General features: G+C 41.2%; 1 protein-coding gene across 1 annotated transcript in view; it reads right to left on the bottom strand.

Moving 5' to 3' along the window:
- LOC308091660 (uncharacterized protein) overlaps positions 1 to 19,291 on the bottom strand; it is a 71,215-nt gene that overhangs the window by 10,575 nt on the left and 41,349 nt on the right. The window contains exons 29-43 of the mRNA XM_080437321.1: positions 18,768 to 18,971; positions 14,545 to 18,454; positions 12,195 to 12,436; positions 10,031 to 11,611; positions 9,346 to 9,539; positions 7,562 to 7,733; positions 7,194 to 7,435; positions 6,349 to 6,532; positions 4,244 to 4,430; positions 3,557 to 3,732; positions 3,389 to 3,458; positions 3,054 to 3,187; positions 2,879 to 2,910; positions 1,995 to 2,163; positions 39 to 143 (exon numbers count right to left, since the gene is read on the bottom strand). Coding sequence (XP_080293447.1) covers positions 39 to 143; positions 1,995 to 2,163; positions 2,879 to 2,910; positions 3,054 to 3,187; positions 3,389 to 3,458; positions 3,557 to 3,732; positions 4,244 to 4,430; positions 6,349 to 6,532; positions 7,194 to 7,435; positions 7,562 to 7,733; positions 9,346 to 9,539; positions 10,031 to 11,611; positions 12,195 to 12,436; positions 14,545 to 18,454; positions 18,768 to 18,971 — 7,602 coding nt within the window. The remainder of the gene's footprint in view (positions 1 to 38; positions 144 to 1,994; positions 2,164 to 2,878; positions 2,911 to 3,053; positions 3,188 to 3,388; positions 3,459 to 3,556; positions 3,733 to 4,243; positions 4,431 to 6,348; positions 6,533 to 7,193; positions 7,436 to 7,561; positions 7,734 to 9,345; positions 9,540 to 10,030; positions 11,612 to 12,194; positions 12,437 to 14,544; positions 18,455 to 18,767; positions 18,972 to 19,291) is intronic.

The following is a 19,291-nucleotide window of genomic DNA, read 5'->3' as shown; positions in this document are numbered from 1 at the left end:
TGTAAGAGTGATGAAGAGGATAACGAGGAAGATCTTACCACAGGTATATATGGGGCAGCAGTTGCCGTTAGTCGGTTGGTCCACCATTATTTCAAATCCCAGGTCACACTTCTTGATGGGCGGACAAGTCGTTATGTCACATTCTGTGGGCAAAGGGACGGTCAGTACTTACAGTATTAAAGTATTACATCTAGTCAGTACTGCCTTACATTAACCCATTCAGACCGGGAACGCATATGTGTCCTTTTTTTTGTATTTCTTTGTGCTATTAAAAAAATAGTGCCGAGTGCCGCGCATTATTTATTTTTTTAAATCTTGAACATTTTGTGCACATTTTTGAATACGTATATTTTTTTAAGCGAACATTTTTAACTCCAATCTTTGCTTCTGGGCGATTCTACAAAAATCGTCTAAATCCTAAAATCGTATGTTGCTATAATATCAGTGGTTCTCAAACTTTTTCATGTCAAGGACCCTCAAAATGATATGTATTTGGCCGTTGACCCCCACCTGAAAATATGATGTTCCAGGGACCCCCCCAGAAGCAAAGATTTGAGCTAAAGATGTTTGCTTGAAAAAAAAAGACATCTATATATTTTCAAAGATTTGCAATTAAAAAAAAATTGCAAATTGCAAATAGCGCCGAGTGCCGCGCTATGAGCTTGTAGATCTGCTATTTTTGAATAGTCACAGACATCTAAAACGACACAGATGCGTTCCCGGATTAAAACAAATAAAAAAAAATCATCCATTATTGCCACATAATAGCGTTTTTGAAGTGTGTGATTACTTGTTAATATCAGTTGCAGCTGGACATTTCTGTCTGTAAGTTACATTATAATTACATTTCGGAGGCAGACTTTTCCAAAAGTAACTGAAAACAGACCAGCTGCTACTGGGGTTACTGGGGTATGACCGGAAGGGTCGAAACGTCATATATCTGCTGTTTGTCACAAATAAATGAAAAACCTAGTTCAACAAGTGAGTTACTACTGAGCCCCGCGTTGTTCTTATATTTCTGTTCTTAAAGTTTGGCTCAGCACCAAGGAACGGAGGATGTGCATTATGAGTTTTTTTGACTGCTATGTGGACCTACCTTATGTCTAACCTCATATATGTACATACTGTACCTGATGCAATGTGGACCTACAAGTGCACCTCATGTACATACTAATTATGCTGTGTATGTAGATGTGTATTGATTTTCTTATCTTTGACATGCACCTTTTTAATTTTTTTGTCCTTGCTCTCCCTCTCTCCCTCACATCACTCACCACACGTATAATCCATGGTTACCTCACATCACTCACCACATGTATAATCCATGGTTACCTCACATCACTCACCACATGTATAATCCATGGTTACCTCACATCACTCACCACACGTATAATCCATGGTTACCTCACATCACTCAACACACGTATAATCCATGGTTACCTCACATCACTCACCACACGTATAATCCATGGTTACCTCACATCACTCAACACACGTATAATCCATGGTTACCTCACATCACTCAACACACGTATAATCCATGGTTACCTCACATCACTCACCACACGTATAATCCATGGTTACCTCACATCACTCACCACACGTATAATCCATGGTTACCTCACACCACTCACTACATGTATAATCCATGGTTACCTCACATCACTCAACACATGTATAATCCATGGTTACCTCACATCACTCAACACACGTATAATCCATGGTTACCTCACATCACTCACCACACGTATAATCCATGGTTACCTCACACCACTCACTACATGTATAATCCATGGTTACCTCACATCACTCAACACATGTATAATCCATGGTTACCTCACACCACTCACTACATGTATAATCCATGGTTACCTCACATCACTCAACACATGTATAATCCATGGTTACCTCACACCACTCACTACATGTATAATCCATGGTTACCTCACATCACTCACCACACGTATAATCCATGGTTACCTCACATCACTCACCACATGTATAATCCGTACAGCAGTCCTTGGTGACCTTGACCAACACATGGCCTTCCTTCACACAGCTAACAGGGTTTGGTGTAGAACACTTCACCGGCTCACACTGAACACCCATGGTCTCCAGATCACATGTGCACCGCTTACAGTCTGTGGTCCACTTATCACCGTACTGTCAACACACAATGAATAACACACTTATCACCGTACGTTCAACACAATGAATAACACACTTATCACCATACTGTGTCAACACACACAAACATAAACCATGAATAACACGTTCTTCATGACTTCATCGTCATTCGTTATGACATGGGAATGGAACATTAACGAGTAGATTGTCATGTGGGCTTGAAGTTTACGCTCAACTGGACTGAATTGGTTTTAGGAGTCTAAGCATGATTATTAGAAGGTTGAGGTTGAAGCAGAAGGTCGTATATTGTGATAGAACCAAAGCAGACACCATGAGGTGAAGTAGGCTTGTTTAGTATACTGTGATAGAATCATGGTAGAGACACCATGAGGTGAAGTAGGCTTGTTTAGTATACTGTGATAGAATCATGGTAGAGACACCATGAGGTGAAGTAGGCTTGTTTAGTATACTGTGATAGAATCATGGTAGAGACACCATGAGGTGAAGTAGGCTTGTTTAGTATACTGTGATAGAATCATGGTAGAGACACCATGAGGTGAAGTAGGCTTGTTTAGTATACTGTGATAGAATCATGGTAGAGACACCATGAGGTGAAGTAGGCTTGTTTAGTATACTGTGATAGAATCATGGTAGAGACACCATGAGGTGAAGTAGGCTTGTTTAGTATACTGTGATAGAATCATGGCAGACACCATGAGGTGAAGTAGGCTTGGTAAGCTGAATACTGTACCTCTTTAGGTTTCCCATCAGGTCCAGTGCAACCTTAAACAGAGACAAAGATGAAGGAGAAACAAATGATTCGCTTGAGTTTTTACTTGAACTTCATTTGGCATTACTTTTCTCTTAGAAAGATGATGGTGCAACAAAGTTTCACAGAATGTACATAAATGATGCCATATTCTCACAGGTAGAAACACAGGAGTCAGTGTTTGAACTGAACAGCGTTTTCCCCTCAGGACAGAAACAGCCCTCCACAAAACCATCACAACCGTCCCGCTCCTGTTGTCCCTCACACGCTTTCAGAAACTTCTCATTGTACCTATAAGTATTAAGAAAATACATTACAGTCCAAGAAATGCAGACTGTAGTAACAAAATACATTGGGAACTAATTAAAAAATAATATTTATATTACTTTATAGTGTACTGCTGTACAAAATAATGGGTGCTAATAATATCATAATCCAGTCAAATAACTGAATTTCTTTGACTCCTTAAATGAGTAACAAGTTGATCATTACCTTGCATTACATGTTGGTGAAACAGCGGGGCCACAAGCCTTGTAAACCTGGTCCTTTGGACATTTATATTCTGCAATAAGAGGGGACATTAAAACAATCTGAATTGAGATCCGGTAAGCCAACACAATGTAATGACCCGCATGAAATCAAATAACCAAGACTTCATACCACAATGTCCATTGGTCGACACTCTCCAGTCTATGCAGATGAGTGCTTCAGCGCACCTGCGTGCGTACGTCTCCAGACTGGAGCAGCCCATCCTCTTGTTGGTGTTGCACACGTCATACTTGCAGGCGTCGTAGAATGGCTTTGGTGGGATTACTTTGTGGCATTTCTCAAACACACTTTAAAGCGTGGAAAGAAGAGCACGGTGTCATCCATCCAGGTGGATTTTGGTGGGAAAAGTACTCACATGTTTTACTTAAGTAAAAGTATCAATACTGCAATGTAGAAGTACTCTGTTACAAGTAAAAGTCCGGAGGTAATTGAAAATAGCAGATCTACAAGCTCACAAGGCGTCGCACCGCAACGCGTTGTGAGCTTGTAGATCGGCTATTTTCAAATAGCCTATGTATACAATAGGGCTAAAGTGGTTAACGTATGTTTCATAATGTCATAATTTATATCTAAAAAGTAACTAGTAACTAAAGTTGTCAAATAATTGTAGTGGAGCAAAAGTGCAATATTTGTCTCAGAGATGTAGTGGAGTAGAAGTAAAAGTATACACAATTGGAAATACTCCAGCAAAGTTAAAAGTACCTCAAAATTGTACTTAAGTACAGTACTTAAGTAAATGCACTTAGTTACTTTACACCACGTTTACATGACCTTGTTTGTTACACTGTTGTCTCTTACCTGCTAGTAATGACTTCACACACATCAGCTTTACAGGTCGGTGATGGTGTAGGTGGTTCTGGGGGATGTCGACAATATGTCTTCTTTGCATCCTCTACGTGCCACTCATGTGCCATCTCACGACAAGCGGGATGGATCTTTCCGTTTGGTAACCTGCAGTCATTTTTCTTGTTGTTGTCACAGAATCCTTTTAAAGGGGAAATATTTAACAACATGTGTTAACACATTGGGTGCCAGAGGTTTATTAAAATATTATACGTTGAGTGCCAGCATTTCTTCCATCCACTTGCGTTATACATTTCGTGCTGTGAGAAGCCCCGACGAGGAAGTGCATGTAAACAAAGCGTGCGTGCGAGACGGCGGAGGGTCCCGACTAACGCCTGGAACAATAATATTTCCAACGCGACCCTCCATTGCAGCGTGATCGCCGATCGAAAACGGCTCGTTTCCACCACATTAAAAAGAAATGGAGATATTAAGCTTTTAATCAAGGAGATAACATTGAAAACGCCGACCGGAAGGATTTTTGACATGGAGCCAGATCCAGCCTCTTCTTCTCAGAAACTCCTTGGGTGATGTCAAAGTTTCGTTTTAGCGCCCCACGTGGCCCACATGTATAAAAATAGAATTGGGTCAAAAACGGTCCGGACCGTTTTCGGCACTTCTCGTTTGGACCCTCAAAAACGGTCCGGACCGTTTTTGGCATTCAATGTGTTAATAATATTACTATTATTAAAATGACATTTTACACTTTCACACTTCAAAATTGAAATATCGGGCCCTATTTTGCGTGTCTTAAGTACCAGGTCTGATCATTCAACTTAAGACCTGGAAGGCGTGGCCAATGCTGTTTGGCCACTCAAAACAGTTAAACAGCATTGGCCACGCCTCCAAGTCTTCAGTTAAGCCATAAGACCTGGTCCAGACACGCAACATAGGGCCCATAACATCTAACGTCATGACAGCCTTTCCAATTCCTATCAAACTAGACCATACCCGTCGGGGGATATGAGCACCCAAAGTGCGTCATGGTCCGCTTGTTTCACGGACGGTCCGCTTGTTTCACGGATATGTGGCAACACCGGCGCACATGATTTGGCAACCCGGGAGCCGGGAAACACAAAAAAACGCTAATAAACAGCTGACATTTGGGGAAAGAAAGAAAACCGGGCTTCGGTTGTTCCGTGCACATGGTAACGGTCAATGGCTGTGTGCAAATGCAGATCAATTTGCACACAGCCACTGAGGAGAACCCGGCGGAAGAGATTTTGGCCTCACCACACTACAGACACACTAACAGACAAACAGAGGTTTCTCAAATTATATAGACCCTCCAGAAAAATGCGTTTATGCGATCGCAGAATTTACCGCATAATCAGCTAAATGGCGCATAATTATGAGGGGGTAACGTTTTTTCAAAAAGGCATAATATGCGCATCGCATTGCATAATACTACGCACATCGCATCGCATAATATGCAATTCGCATCGCATATTTCCGCATATTTCGCAACTTTTAACATATTTCGCATTTTTCGCAACTTTTCGCATATCGCATATTTCCGCATATTTCACAACTTTCCGCATATTTCGCAATTTCACAGCATAAAATTGTAAAAAAAACGCATATTTCGTCGCAAAATCAAGGATTTTAGCCCGCATTATCAAGAGTTTTAGCCCGCATAATCAAGAGTTTTAGCCCGCATAATCAAGAGTTTTAGCCCGCATAATCAAGAGTTTTAGCACGCATAATCAAGAGTTTTAGCACGCATAATCAAGAGTTTTAGCACGCATAATCAAGAGTTTTAGCACGCATAATCAAGAGTTTTAGCACGCATAATCAAGAGTTTTAGCACGCATAATCAAGAGTTTTAGCACGCATAATCAAGAGTTTTAGCACGCATAATCAAGAGTTTTAGCCCGCATAATCAAGAGTTTTAGCCCGCATAATCAAGAGTTTTAGCCCGCATAATCAAGTGTTTTAGCCCGCATAATAAAGAGTTTTAGCCCGCATAATCAAGAGTTTTAGCCCGCATAATCAAGGATTTTTGCCCGCGTTTTTCTGGAGGGTCTAATTATAGGATGATGAATGATGGATCATCTCACCACATTGTCCCTCTGTGTTGTGGTGGAAGAGGCTATAAGGCAGGTCCACGCTGAACACCCACCCTCCGAACATCACGGTGGCCTTGATCGCCGGGATTTTCAACAGCATCTCGATCCCACTGCTCGTTATCGTGAAGTCGTCGTTGGAAAAGGTTGGAGTTTTACGCTTGCCATTGACCAGCACCTGGAAATTTGCAAATAAATAATCAATGTCAGATATCGGTAAAAGATTAATTTGGGCTTGTTCTCCTTAACCCATTCAATCCGGGAACGCATCAGTGTGTCATTTTAAGATTTATTTGGGCTATTCAAAAATAGCAGATCCACAAGCTCATAGCGCGGCACCGAGTGCCGCGCTATGAGCTTGTGGATCTGCTATAAAAAAAAAAAAACGTGAACATTTGTGCAAATCTTTGAAGATATATATCAAATCTTTGCTTCTGGGGGTCCCTGGAACAAAATATGTTTAGATGAGGGGGGTTCCACGGACAAATACGTATCATTTTGGGGGTCGTTGACATAAAAAATGTTTGAGAACCACTGATATTATAGCCACATGAGTAAAAAAAAGAAAAAAAAAAAAAAAAACTGACATTTGTAGAATCCCCCAGAAGAAGATTGATTGAAAAATATATATATTCAAATATTTCCACGATAAAAAAATATCTACAAGCTCATAACTCGGTGCCGCGCTATGAGCTTGTATATCTGCTATTTTTGAATCATCTAAAAATGACCCACAGATGCGTTCCCAGTCTTAATGGCCTCATTATATTGGGAATGGCGACACATTACACACAGCTGTCACCAGAATTGAAATTGAAATGACATAAATATATAGTTACCATGTTCACGGTGGGGTTCCTCTCTTGCTGAAGGGTAATCTCGTGTGTTTTGTAACGCACCGTCATGCCGCGTACGCACGATATGAATCCACCGTCATCACAGTTCTCGTTGTCGATAAGAATGGTGAAATTGTATTGTGGACGAATCTCTTTAACCAAGACATAGGTGCAATTTCCCTGGAAACTGTAGTATTGACCGTCAAATGTGACATAATGAGGATCGCCCCAGCCATAGCACGTACCTGAAAAATGAAATAATGGCATCAAGGATCATGTTACAAACAAATATAGCCTGTCACTAACTAAGTGAGAAAATGTCTTGAATTTAGATTTAGTTTGAATGAAGTTTAGTGGCGATTTCAACTTACATTTACACTCATATTGGAAACAGCAGCCATTCTGATCATAAACCTTAACCGGTCGGAAATTATTTCCACACACAGGTTTGATCAGCGCCGGACAGGGAAGATATTCTGTAATGACTTTACCACTCTCGCATGTTTGAGTGGTACATTTGCCGGACTTCCAGGCATCACCATGCTATTAGGAATACAGAGACAGACATGTTGAGCACTTGGGAGCATACCTGAATACAACCCAACTCTCCAACCCTAACCTGTATCATGTAGTGAACACTGGGGGCGTGTCTGAAAATAACCCAACTCCCTAACCCTAACCTGTATCATGTAATGAACATTGGGGGCGGACCTGAATATAACCCAGCTCTCCAACCCTAACCTGTATCATGTAGTGAACACTGGGGGCGTGTCTGAATATAACCCAGCTCTCCAACCCTAACCTGTATCATGTACAACACGCTGATATTCTTCTTGCAACTTAAAGGTGTAGTTCACCCTAAAAATTACTTATTTTCTATCAATTACAAACCGCATAAAGCCTTGAATTCATAGATATTCTTTTGTTTTCTTGTCGCATTCCTAAGCCAATAATAATCAATAATTTGATGACGGGTCTCCTACTAAGCAGCCACCCAGTCAGAAGAAAGTAAGAGTAAGCAGCATAACATTATAATAACTGAATTCATTATTTTGGAGAAGTAAACGTTGTGTCTACTAACCTCTGACCTACAGTATAGATCTCTGAACTAGGCTGGTTCAGAGATCTATAGTTTGCTACCATGTGTTGTTGTCGTCGGTACAATAGATATCAGAGCAGATTCATAGATTGATGGTTCATGAATAGAATGAGAATGAGAGTCTCATGGGTGTTTTACATAATATAAAGGGCTGGTTGTGTTCAGCAGTTTTGAGACAAACCGTTTGTACCAGTGTCACGTCTTCATCGCTGCGACAATTAATATAATCCTTAAAGCTGTATGTCTTATGTGTATTGGTTTCTGACTCTTTATTTCTGAGGTTATGCCAACAAAGTAAACAATAAAAGAATCCATGCATTTTAAGTTTATCATGTAGATGGTTATAGTGCTCCCAGCTGATGCTGTTTCTGCTGAAGCGTCTCTAAATGAATTGTGTTAAATCTACACTTTGTGTAACGTTGTCACAATTTGTGGAAAGCTTTGCTGTTTGCATGCGACCACGTTGAATTCGAAAAAAATAATATAATAAATACATTTTCCTTAAGAAAACCCATACACCCAATCAATATTTTATTAGGTATTATTCCATTAGAAATAAACAGGCAGGGAGATAAATATCTGTATACAATACTACGTATCGCTGCCTTAAAACAAATCACACGGAAATGGTTGGATGTCCACCATCTATTAATTAATTAATAATTGGAAAATAACAGTTGAAAATATTAAAGAGATGGAAAGAATTACTTACAAAATGAGAAACCGTGAAGATGAATTTGAAAGAAACTGGAGTAAATGGGATTCAGAAATACATGAAGTGTAAAAGTAGATTTGGGAGTACTGCAGGAAAGCTATCCCTAACCCCCCCCCCTCCCCCTCTCCTTTCTTTTTGTTTTCCTCTTCCTTTTCTCTCCTTTATTTTAGCTTCTTGTATTAATTTCTGTTTGTATGTGTTTAAAAAATAAATACAAAATGATGCGGGATGAATTAAACAAGTAAAGAGAACTTGTAAGATAATGAAATCAATAACATGAAATGTAATGTACGAACCTGCAATAAAGTATAAAAAAAGAAGAAGAAAAAAAAGAATTGTACCTTTCGTGGTGGCTCGAGATGGATGCAGTCTCCAACAAGAACTGTGGATGGTAGGGGTGTGGTGGTGCTGATGATTACAGGAACAGTGGTGGTGTGCTGGCACGGCCTGGCCTGCTTCTCCACCTTACAGGAGGAGCTGCAGAATGCAGTGAAGCACCAGCCTGCTCCGTCGGTCTGGTTATACATGAAAGTACCTGAGAGTGGTGAAAAGGTCACCTTAGATCATCGTCACACGCACCGTATGGGTCACACTTTATTTGAGCTTGATGAGAATCCATGAATATAATTAGTGTTTAATTGGTCTTAAGGCTTAATTAAATGGTCGGGCTCTGGTGGTCGTTCAGAGACTGACCGCCCTCGCTACTCCTACCCGCCTGTGAGCACTCATCCTGGGCATATAACAGTGGAACAACGTCGTTAACTTATGATATACTTGATAACACTTGATTAAGTCATAGTGACCTCACCGTTAGTTAGTAAATAATGATTAGTTCATGATAAATTCACGATGAACTAATGTATGAGTATGAGCATGAGTCATCATTAATTAATCAGTAATTAAGTGTTAATTACGTGTATGAATTTGCAATCTAAGTAAAATGTGACCATTGTATGCACTGGAAAATACTTAAGAGCAGGATATGAATAACATTTAATGAAGAAATAACAATTGTGTTTAACTTACCAGGGGAGAAATACTGATCTTTGTATTTGCAGGAACATACTGTTGTTAAGGGCTGTGTTGGTGTTTGTGATGGTGTTGTAGTAGGCTTTTCCGTGGTTGTTATTGTAGGCTTTTCTGTTGTTGCTTTTGTAGTGGTCGTAGACTTTTCTGTGGTTGTTATTGTAGGCTTTTCTGTGGTTGTCGTAGGCTTTTTTGTCGTTGCCTTTGGAGTGGTTGTAGGCTTTTCTGTGGTTGTGGTTGGCTTTTCTGTAGTTTTTATTGTAGGCTTTTCTGTCGTTGAAAATTTATGCTTTTCTGTTGTTGCCTTTGGAGTGGTCGTAGGCTTTTCTGTGACTGTTGTAGGCTTTTCTGTGGTTGTCATAGGCTTTTCTGTTGTTGATTTTGTAGTGATCGTAGGCTTTTCTGTGGTCGTTATTGCAGGCTTCAGTCCTCCTGTTGGTATAACGGTTGTTGAAGCCTCTGTTCTTGTGACAATAGGTTGACTAGTTGTTGTTGTGATAGTGGTAGGCTTTTCTGTGGTTTTTATTGTGGGTTTTACCGTGGTTGTCGTAGGCTCTTTTGTCGTTGCCTTTGTGGTGCTTGCAGGCTTTTCTGTGGTTGCTTTTGTAGTGGTCGTAGGCTTTTCTGTGGTTGTCGTCTGCTTTTTTGTCGTTGCCTTTGGAGTGGTTTTCGGCTTTTCTGTGGTCGTTATTGTAGGCTTTTCTGTGGTTGTTGTAGTCTTTTCTGTCGTTGCCTTTGGAGTGGTTGTAGGCTTTTCTGTGGTTGTTATTGTAGGCTTTTCTGTGGTTGTTATTATAGGCTTTTCTGTGGTTGTGGTAGGCTTTTCTGTGGTTGTGGTAGGCTTTTCTGTGGTCGTTATTGTAAGATTTTCAGTAGTTTTTATTGTAGGCTTTTCTGTTGTTGCTTTTGTAGTGGTCGTAGACTTTTCTGTGGTTGTTATTGTAGGCTTTTCTGTGGTTGTTATTGTAGGCTTTTCTGTGGTTGTGGTAGATTTTTCCGTGGTTGTGGTAGGCTTTTCTGTGGTCGTTATTGCAGGCTTTTCTGTGGTTGTTTTTACGACAGTAGTTGCAGCTGTGGTAGAGACGGGTGGCTTGCATGTGTCAATGCAACATTTGACTCGTATTTCGTAGTCAAGGCAAACAGGTGGAAAACCTTGGTCCTGGCCTTTACAAATCAATCCAACTGTTGGGTCACATTTAACTTTTTGTCCTACCTGAGCCAAAGACTTATCTTTGTATTGTTTGGCACGGCACTCAATTTCTAAAGATTTGGTACAAACGCTCAAGTCAAGATTCTTTATATCTTTTATGCTTTCAGTTTCATCACCACCACTTGAAGGGTAATGGTTATTTGTCCAATCTGACCATTCACACACGTGGCAGGATGTGGTTGGCTGCACTGTTGTAGAAGTAGAGGTAATGGTAGTAGTGGTCGTAGGCTTTACTGTGGCTGTTGTAGGCTTTTCTGTGACTGTTGTAGGCTTTTCTGTGGTTGTTGTAGTCTTTTCTGTCGTTGCCTTTGGAATGGTTGTAGGCTTTTCTGTGGTTGTGGTAGGCTTTTCTGTGGTTGTGGTAGACTTTTCTGTGGTCGTTATTGTAGGCTTTTCTGTTGTTGCTTTTGTAGTGGTCGTAGGCTTTTCTGTGGTTGTGGTAGGCTTTTCTGTGGTTGTGGTAGGCTTTTCTGTGGTCGTTATTGTAAGCTTTTCTGTTGTTGCTTTTGTAGTGGTCGTAGGCTTTTCTGTGGTTGTTATTGTAGGCTTTTCTGTGGTTGTTATTGGAGGCTTTTCTGTGGTTGTGGTAGGCTTTTCTGTGGTCGTTATTGCAGGCTTTTCTGTGGTTGTTTTTACGACAGTAGTTGCAGCTGTGGTAGAGACGGGTGGCTTGCATGTGTCAATGCAACATTTGACTCGTATTTCGTAGTCAAGGCAAACAGGTGGAAAACCTTGGTCCTTGCCTTCACAAATCAATCCAACTGTTGGGTCACATTTAACTTTTTGTCCTACCTGAGCCAAAGACTTATCTTTGTATTGTTTGGCACGGCACTCAATTTCTAAAGATTTGGTACAAACGCTCAAGTCAAGATTCTTTATATCTTTTATGCTTTCAGTTTCATCACCACCACTTGAAGGGTAATGGTTATTTGTCCAATCTGACCATTCACACACGTGGCAGGATGTGGTTGGCTGCACTGTTGTAGAAGTAGAGGTAATGGTAGTAGTGGTCGTAGGCTTTACTGTGGCTGTGGTAGGCTTTTCTGTGACTGTTGTAGGCTTTACTGTTGTTGTTGTAGTCTTTTCTGTCGTTGCCTTTGGAGTGGTTGTAGGCTTTTCTGTGGTTGTGGTAGGCTTTTCTGTGGTCGTTATTGTAGGCTTTTCTGTTGTTGCTTTTGTAGTGGTCGTAGGCTTTTCTGTGGTTGTGGTAGGCTTTTCTGTGGTTGTGGTAGGCTTTTCTGTGGTCGTTATTGTAAGCTTTTCTGTTGTTGCTTTTGTAGTGGTCGTAGGCTTTTTTGTGGTTGTTATTGAAGGCTTTTCTGTGGTTGTTATTGTAGGCTTTTCTGTGGTTGTTATTATAGGCTTTTCTGTGGTTGTGGTAGACTTTTCTGTGGTTGTGGTAGGCTTTTCTGTGGTCGTTATTGTAAGCTTTTCTGTGGTTTTTATTGTAGACTTTTCTGTTGTTGCTTTTGTAGTGGTCGTAGGCTTTTCTGTGGTTGTTATTGTAGGCTTTTCTGTGGTTGTTATTGTAGGCTTTTCTGTGGTTGTTATTGTAGGCTTTTCTGTGGTTTTTGTAGATTTTTCCGTGGTTGTGGTAGGCCTTTCTGTGGTCGCTATTGCAGGCTTTTCTGTTGTTGTTTTTACGACAGTAGTTGCAGCTGTGGTAGAGACGGGTGGCTTGCATGTGTCAATGCAACATTTGACTCGTATTTCGTAGTCAAGGCAAACAGGTGGAAAACCTTGGTCCTGGCCTTTACAAATCAATCCAACTGTTGGGTCACATTTAACTTTTTGTCCTACCTGAGCCAAAGACTTATCTTTGTATTGTTTGGCACGGCACTCAATTTCTAAAGATTTGGTACAAACGCTCAAGTCAAGATTCTTTATATCTTTTATGCTTTCAGTTTCATCACCACCACTTGAAGGGTAATGGTTATTTGTCCAATCTGACCATTCACACACGTGGCAGGATGTGGTTGGCTGCACTGTTGTAGAAGTAGAGGTAATGGTAGTAGTGGTCGTAGGCTTTACTGTGGCTGTTGTAGGCTTTTCTGTGACTGTTGTAGGCTTTTCTGTTGTTGTTGTAGTCTTTTCTGTCGTTGCCTTTGGAGTGGTTGAAGGCTTTTCTGTGGTTGTGGTAGGCTTTTCTGTGGTTGGGGTAGGCTTTTCTGTGGTCGTTATTGTAGGCTTTTCTGTTGTTCCTTTTGTAGTGGTCGTAGGCTTTTCTGTGGTTGTAGTAGGCTTTTCTGTGGTTGTGGTAGGCTTTTCTGTGGTCGTTATTGTAAGCTTTTCTGTTGTTGCTTTTGTAGTGGTCGTAGGCTTTTTTGTGGTTGTTATTGTAGGCTTTTCTGTGGTTGTTATTGTAGGCTTTTCTGTGGTTGTTATTATAGGCTTTTCTGTGGTTGTGGTAGGCTTTTCTGTGGTCGTGATTGTAAGCTTTTCTGTGGTTTTTATTGTAGGCTTTTCTGTTGTTGCTTTTGTAGTGGTCGTAGGCTTTTCTGTGGTTGTTATTGTAGGCTTTTCTGTGGTTGTTATTGTAGGCTTTTCTGTGGTTTTTGTAGATTTTTCCGTGGTTGTGATAGGCTTTTCTGTGGTCGTTATTTCAGGCTTTTCTGTGGTTGTTTTTACGACAGTAGTTGCAGCTGTGGTAGAGACGGGTGGCTTGCATGTGTCAATGCAACATTTGACTCGTATTTCGTAGTCAAGGCAAACAGGTGGAAAACCTTGGTCCTGGCCTTTACAAATCAATCCAACTGTTGGGTCACATTTAACTTTTTGTCCTATCTGAGCCAAAGACTTATCTTTGTATTGTTTGGCACGACACTCAATTTCTAAAGATTTGGTACAAACGCTCAAGTCAAGATTCTTTATATCTTTTATGCTTTCAGTTTCATCACCACCACTTGAAGGGTAATGGTTATTTGTCCAATCTGACCATTCACACACGTGGCAGGATGTGGTTGGCTGCACTGTTGTAGAAGTAGAGGTAATGGTAGTAGTGGTCGTAGGCTTTACTGTGGCTGTTGTAGGCTTTTCTGTGACTGTTGTAGGCTTTTCTGTGGTTGTTGTAGTCTTTTCTGTCGTTGCCTTTGGAGTGGCTGTAGGCTTTTCTGTGGTTGTGGTAGGCTTTTCTGTGGTTGTGGTAGGCTTTTCTGTGGTCGTTATTGTAGGCTTTTCTGTTGTTGCTTTTGTAGTGGTCGTAGGCTTTTCTGTGGTTGTGGTAGGCTTTTCTGTGGTTGTGGTAGGCTTTTCTGTGGTCGTTATTGTAAGCTTTTCTGTTGTTGCTTTTGTAGTGGTTGTAGGCTTTTTTGTGGTTGTTATTGTAGGCTTTTCTGTGGTTGTTATTGTAGGCTTTTCTGTGGTTGTGGTAGGCTTTTCTGTGGTTGTGGTAGGCTTTTCTGTGGTCGTTATTGTAAGCTTTTCTGTGGTTTTTATTGTAGGCTTTTCTGTTGTTGCTTTTGTAGTGGCCGTAGGCTTTTCTGTGGTTGTTATTGTAGACTTTTCTGTGGTTGTTATTGTAGGCTTTTCTGTGGTTGTGGTAGATTTTTCCGTGGTTGTGGTAGGCTTTTCTGTGGTCGTTATTTCAGGCTTTTCTGTGGTTGTTTTTACGACAGTAGTTGCAGCTGTGGTAGAGACGGGTGGCTTGCATGTGTCAATGCAACATTTGACTCGTATTTCGTAGTCAAGGCAAACAGGTGGAAAACCTTGGTCCTGGCCTTTACAAATCAATCCAACTGTTGGGTCACATTTAACTTTTTGTCCTATCTGAGCCAAAGACTTATCTTTGTATTGTTTGGCACGACACTCAATTTCTAAAGATTTGGTACAAACGCTCAAGTCAAGATTCTTTATATCTTTTATGCTTTCAGTTTCATCACCACCACTTGAAGGGTAATGGTTATTTGTCCAATCTGACCATTCACACACGTGGCAGGATGTGGTTGGCTGCACTGTTGTAGAAGTAGAGGTAATGGTAGTAGTGGTCGTAGGCTTTACTGTGGCTGTTGTAGGCTTTTCTGTGACTGTTGTAGGCTTTTCTGTGGTTGTTGTAGTCTTTTCTGTCGTTGCCTTTGGAGTGGCTGTAGGCTTTTCTGTGGTTGTGGTAGGCTTTTCTGTGGTTGTGGTAGGCTTTTCTGTGGTCGTTATTGTAGGCTTTTCTGTTGTTGCTTTTGTAGTGGTCGTAGGCTTTTCTGTGGTTGTGGTAGGCTTTTCTGTGGTTGTGGTAGGCTTTTCTGTGGTCGTTATTGTAAGCTTTTCTGTTGTTGCTTTTGTAGTGGTCGTAGGCTTTTTTGTGGTTGTTATTGTAGGCTTTTCTGTGGTTGTTATTGTAGGCTTTTCTGTGGTTGTGGTAGGCTTTTCTGTGGTTGTGGTAGGCTTTTCTGTGGTCGTTATTGTAAGCTTTTCTGTGGTTTTTATTGTAGGCTTTTCTGTTGTTGCTTTTGTAGTGGCCGTAGGCTTTTCTGTGGTTGTTATTGTAGACTTTTCTGTGGTTGTTATTGTAGGCTTTTCTGTGGTTGTGGTAGATTTTTCCGTGGTTGTGGTAGGCTTTTCTGTGGTCGTTATTGAAGGCTTTTCTGTGGTTGTTTTTACGACAGTAGTTGCAGCTGTGGTAGAGACGGGTGGCTTGCATGTGTCAATGCAACATTTGACTCGTATTTCGTAGTCAAGGCAAACAGGTGGAAAACCTTGGTCCTGGCCTTTACAAATCAATCCAACTGTTGGGTCACATTTAACTTTTTGTCCTACCTGAGCCAAAGACTTATCTTTGTATTGTTTGGCACGGCACTCAATTTCTAAAGATTTGGTACAAACGCTCAAGTCAAGATTCTTTATATCTTTTATGCTTTCAGTTTCATCACCACCACTTGAAGGGTAATGGTTATTTGTCCAATCTGACCATTCACACACGTGGCAGGATGTGGTTGGCTGCACTGTTGTAGAAGTAGAGGTAATGGTAGTAGTGGTCGTAGGCTTTACTGTGGCTGTTGTAGACTTTTCTGTGGCTGTTGTAGGCTTTTCTGTGGTTGTTGTAGTCTTTTCTGTCGTTGCCTTTGGAGTGGTTGTAGGCTTTTCTGTGGTTGTGGTAGGCTTTTCTGTGGTTGTGGTAGGATTTTCTGTGGTCGTTATTGTAGGCTTTTCTGTTGTTGCTTTTGTAGTGGTCGTAGGCTTTTCTGTGGTTGTGGTAGGCTTTTCTGTGGTCGTTATTGTAAGCTTTTCTGTTGTTGCTTTTGTAGTGGTCGTAGGCTTTTCTGTGGTTGTTATTGTAGGCTTTTCTGTGGTTGTTATTGTAGGCTTTTCTGTGGTTGTTATTATAGGCTTTTCTGTGGTTGTGGTAGGCTTTTCTGTGATTGTGGTAGGCTTTTCTGTGGTCGTTATTGTAAGCTTTTCTGTGGTTTTCATTGTAGGCTTTTCTGTTGTTGCTTTTGTAGTGGTCGTAGGCTTTTCTGTGGTTGTTATAGTAGGCTTTTCTGTGGTTGTGGTAGATTTTTCTGTGGCTGTTGTAGGCTTTTCTGTGGTTGTTGTAGTCTTTGCTGTCGTTGCCTTTGGAGTGGTTGTAGGCTTTTCTGTGGTTGTGGTAGGCTTTTCTGTGGTTGTGGTAGGCTTTTCTGTGGTCGTTATTGTAGGCTTTTCTGTTGTTGCTTTTGTAGTGGTCGTAGGCTTTTCTGTGGTTGTGGTAGGCTTTTCTGTGGTTGTGGTAGGCTTTTCTGTGGTCGTTATTGCAGGCTTTTCTGTGGTTGTTTTTACGACAGTAGTTGCAGCTGTGGTAGAGACGGGTGGCTTGCATGTGTCAATGCAACATTTGACTCGTATTTCGTAGTCAAGGCAAACGGGTGGAAAACCTTGGTCCTGGCCTTTACAAATCAATCCAACTGTTGGGTCACATTTAACTTTTTGTCCTACCTGAGCCAAAGACTTATCTTTGTATTGTTTGGCACGGCACTCAATTTCTAAAGATTTGGTACAAACGCTCAAGTCAAGATTCTTTATATCTTTTATGCTTTCAGCTTCATCACCACCACTTGAAGGGTAATGGTTATTTGTCCAATCTGACCATTCACACACGTGGCATGATGTGGTTGGCTGCACTGTTGTAGAAGTAGAGGTAATGGTAGTAGTGGTCGTAGGCTTTACTGTGGCTGTTGTAGGCTTTTCTGTGACTGTTGTAGGCTTTTCTATGGTTGTTGTAGTCTTTTCTGTCGTTGCCTTTGGAGTGGTTGTAGGCTTTTCTGTGGTTGTTATTGTAGGCTTTTCTGTGGTTGTTATTGTAGGCTTTTCTGTCTTTGTGGTAGGCTTTTCTGTGGTCGTTATTGTAGGCTTTTCTGTGGTTGCCTTTGGAGTGGTTCTAGGCTTTTCTGTGGTTGTGGTAGGCGTTTCTGTGGTTGTTATTGTAGGCTTTTCTGTGGTTGCTTTTGTAGTGGTTGTAGGCTTTTCTGTGGTTGTGGTAGGCTTTTCTGTGGTCGTTATTGTAGGCTTTTCTGTGGTTTTTATTGTAGGCTTTTCTGTTGCTGCTTTTGTAGTGGTCGTAGGCTTTTCTGTGGTTGTTATTGTAGGCTTTTCTGTGGTTGTTATTGTAGGCTTTTCTGTGGTTGTGGTAGGCTTTTCTGTGGTTGTGGTAGGCTTTTCTGTGGTCGTTATTGTAGGCTTTTCTGTGGTTTTTATCGTAGACTTTTCTGTGGTTGCTTTTGTAGCGGTCGTAGACTTTTCTGTGGTCGTTATTGCAGGCTTTTCTGTGGTCGTTATTGCAGGCTTTTCTGTGGTTGTTTTTACGACAGTAGTTGCAGCTGTGGTAGAGACGGTTGGCTTGCATTTGTCAATGCAACATTTGACTCGTATTTCGTAGTCAGCGCAAACAGGCGGAAAACCTTGGTCCTGGCCTTTACAAATCAGTCCAACTGTCGGGTCACATGTAACTTTTTGTCCTACCTGAGCCAAAGACTTATCCCTGTAGTCTTTGGCACGGCACTCAATTTCTAAAGGTTTTGTACAAACGCTCAAGTCAAGATTCTTTATATCTTTTATGCTTTCGTCATCATCACCACTTGAAGGGTAATGGTTATTTGTCCAATCTGACCATTTACACACATGGCATGATGTGGTTGGCTGCACTGTTGTAGAAGTAGAGGTAATGGTAGTAGTGGTCGTAAGCTTTTCTGTAGTAGGCTTTTCCGTAGTTGAGGTGGGTTTTAGTGTCGTTGGAATGGTTGTAGGTTTTTCTGTGGATTACAAAAGGCGCAAGAGGGTGATAAGCTCGTCTTCATTTGGTCAGCTGTCATATCAGCCCTATGGGCTATAAGGCAGCTGACCAATCAACAGCAGCTAAAGCCATATCAGCCAGTAGCACTGTGTTAATTATTCAACATTGGTTCGTCACGGCAACCACATTCATTGTATGAATGTCAGATGTGACAATCAGATTCTGAATGACACAGGCTGAGATCAAGAGAATAAATCATCAAAGTATTTGAAAAGGAACATTGAGAAATGAAAATCAATTGATATAACAGACATCAATTTTAAGTTACTCACCAGTTGTGGAAAATACAAAGGGTGTTGTAGTTTGGGGGGTTGTAGTTGTAGTCGGGCCTGTAGTTGTGGCACAAGGCTCGATGACCCTGGAAATGGTTCCATTTGTTTTGCAAACAGCCTTTATGCAGCTTCCGTCTCCGTCGTGGGTGTGGTAGATCGTTTCTCCATAATCGTATAGTTTTCCTTGGTAGGTGCAATCGCAAGCTAGAACAGAGACACATATACAGTTATGACTGTGGTGTGACTCGGACAGACGGGCCCTAAATGAAAGTGCGTTATAAGTTTGCAGCGTCTGTGTTCGTCTGTTCTCTCTGTGTGGCGTGAGCTAGAGATGACCACGTCGTCAAAGTAGCACTGCACTGCCCTCTAGTGGGTAGACAGGGTAACCTGTTTTCTTTCGTTTTTTTAAGACAGGGTAACCATTCTAGGTTCCCATTATTACAGAACCAATCATCACAAAGCACACGCTCACACTCTGCAGAGAATGCCTTTCTTTGGGCCTTTTTTAAAGCCACGCCCCTTTT

The sequence above is a fragment of the Gymnoscopelus braueri genome, assembly GCF_963280865.1.
Source record: "Gymnoscopelus braueri genome assembly, chromosome: 9".
NCBI lineage: Eukaryota > Metazoa > Chordata > Actinopteri > Myctophiformes > Myctophidae > Gymnoscopelus > Gymnoscopelus braueri.
Note: the sequence above shows the minus strand (reverse complement) of the source record. Positions and strands in the feature narration are given on the sequence as shown.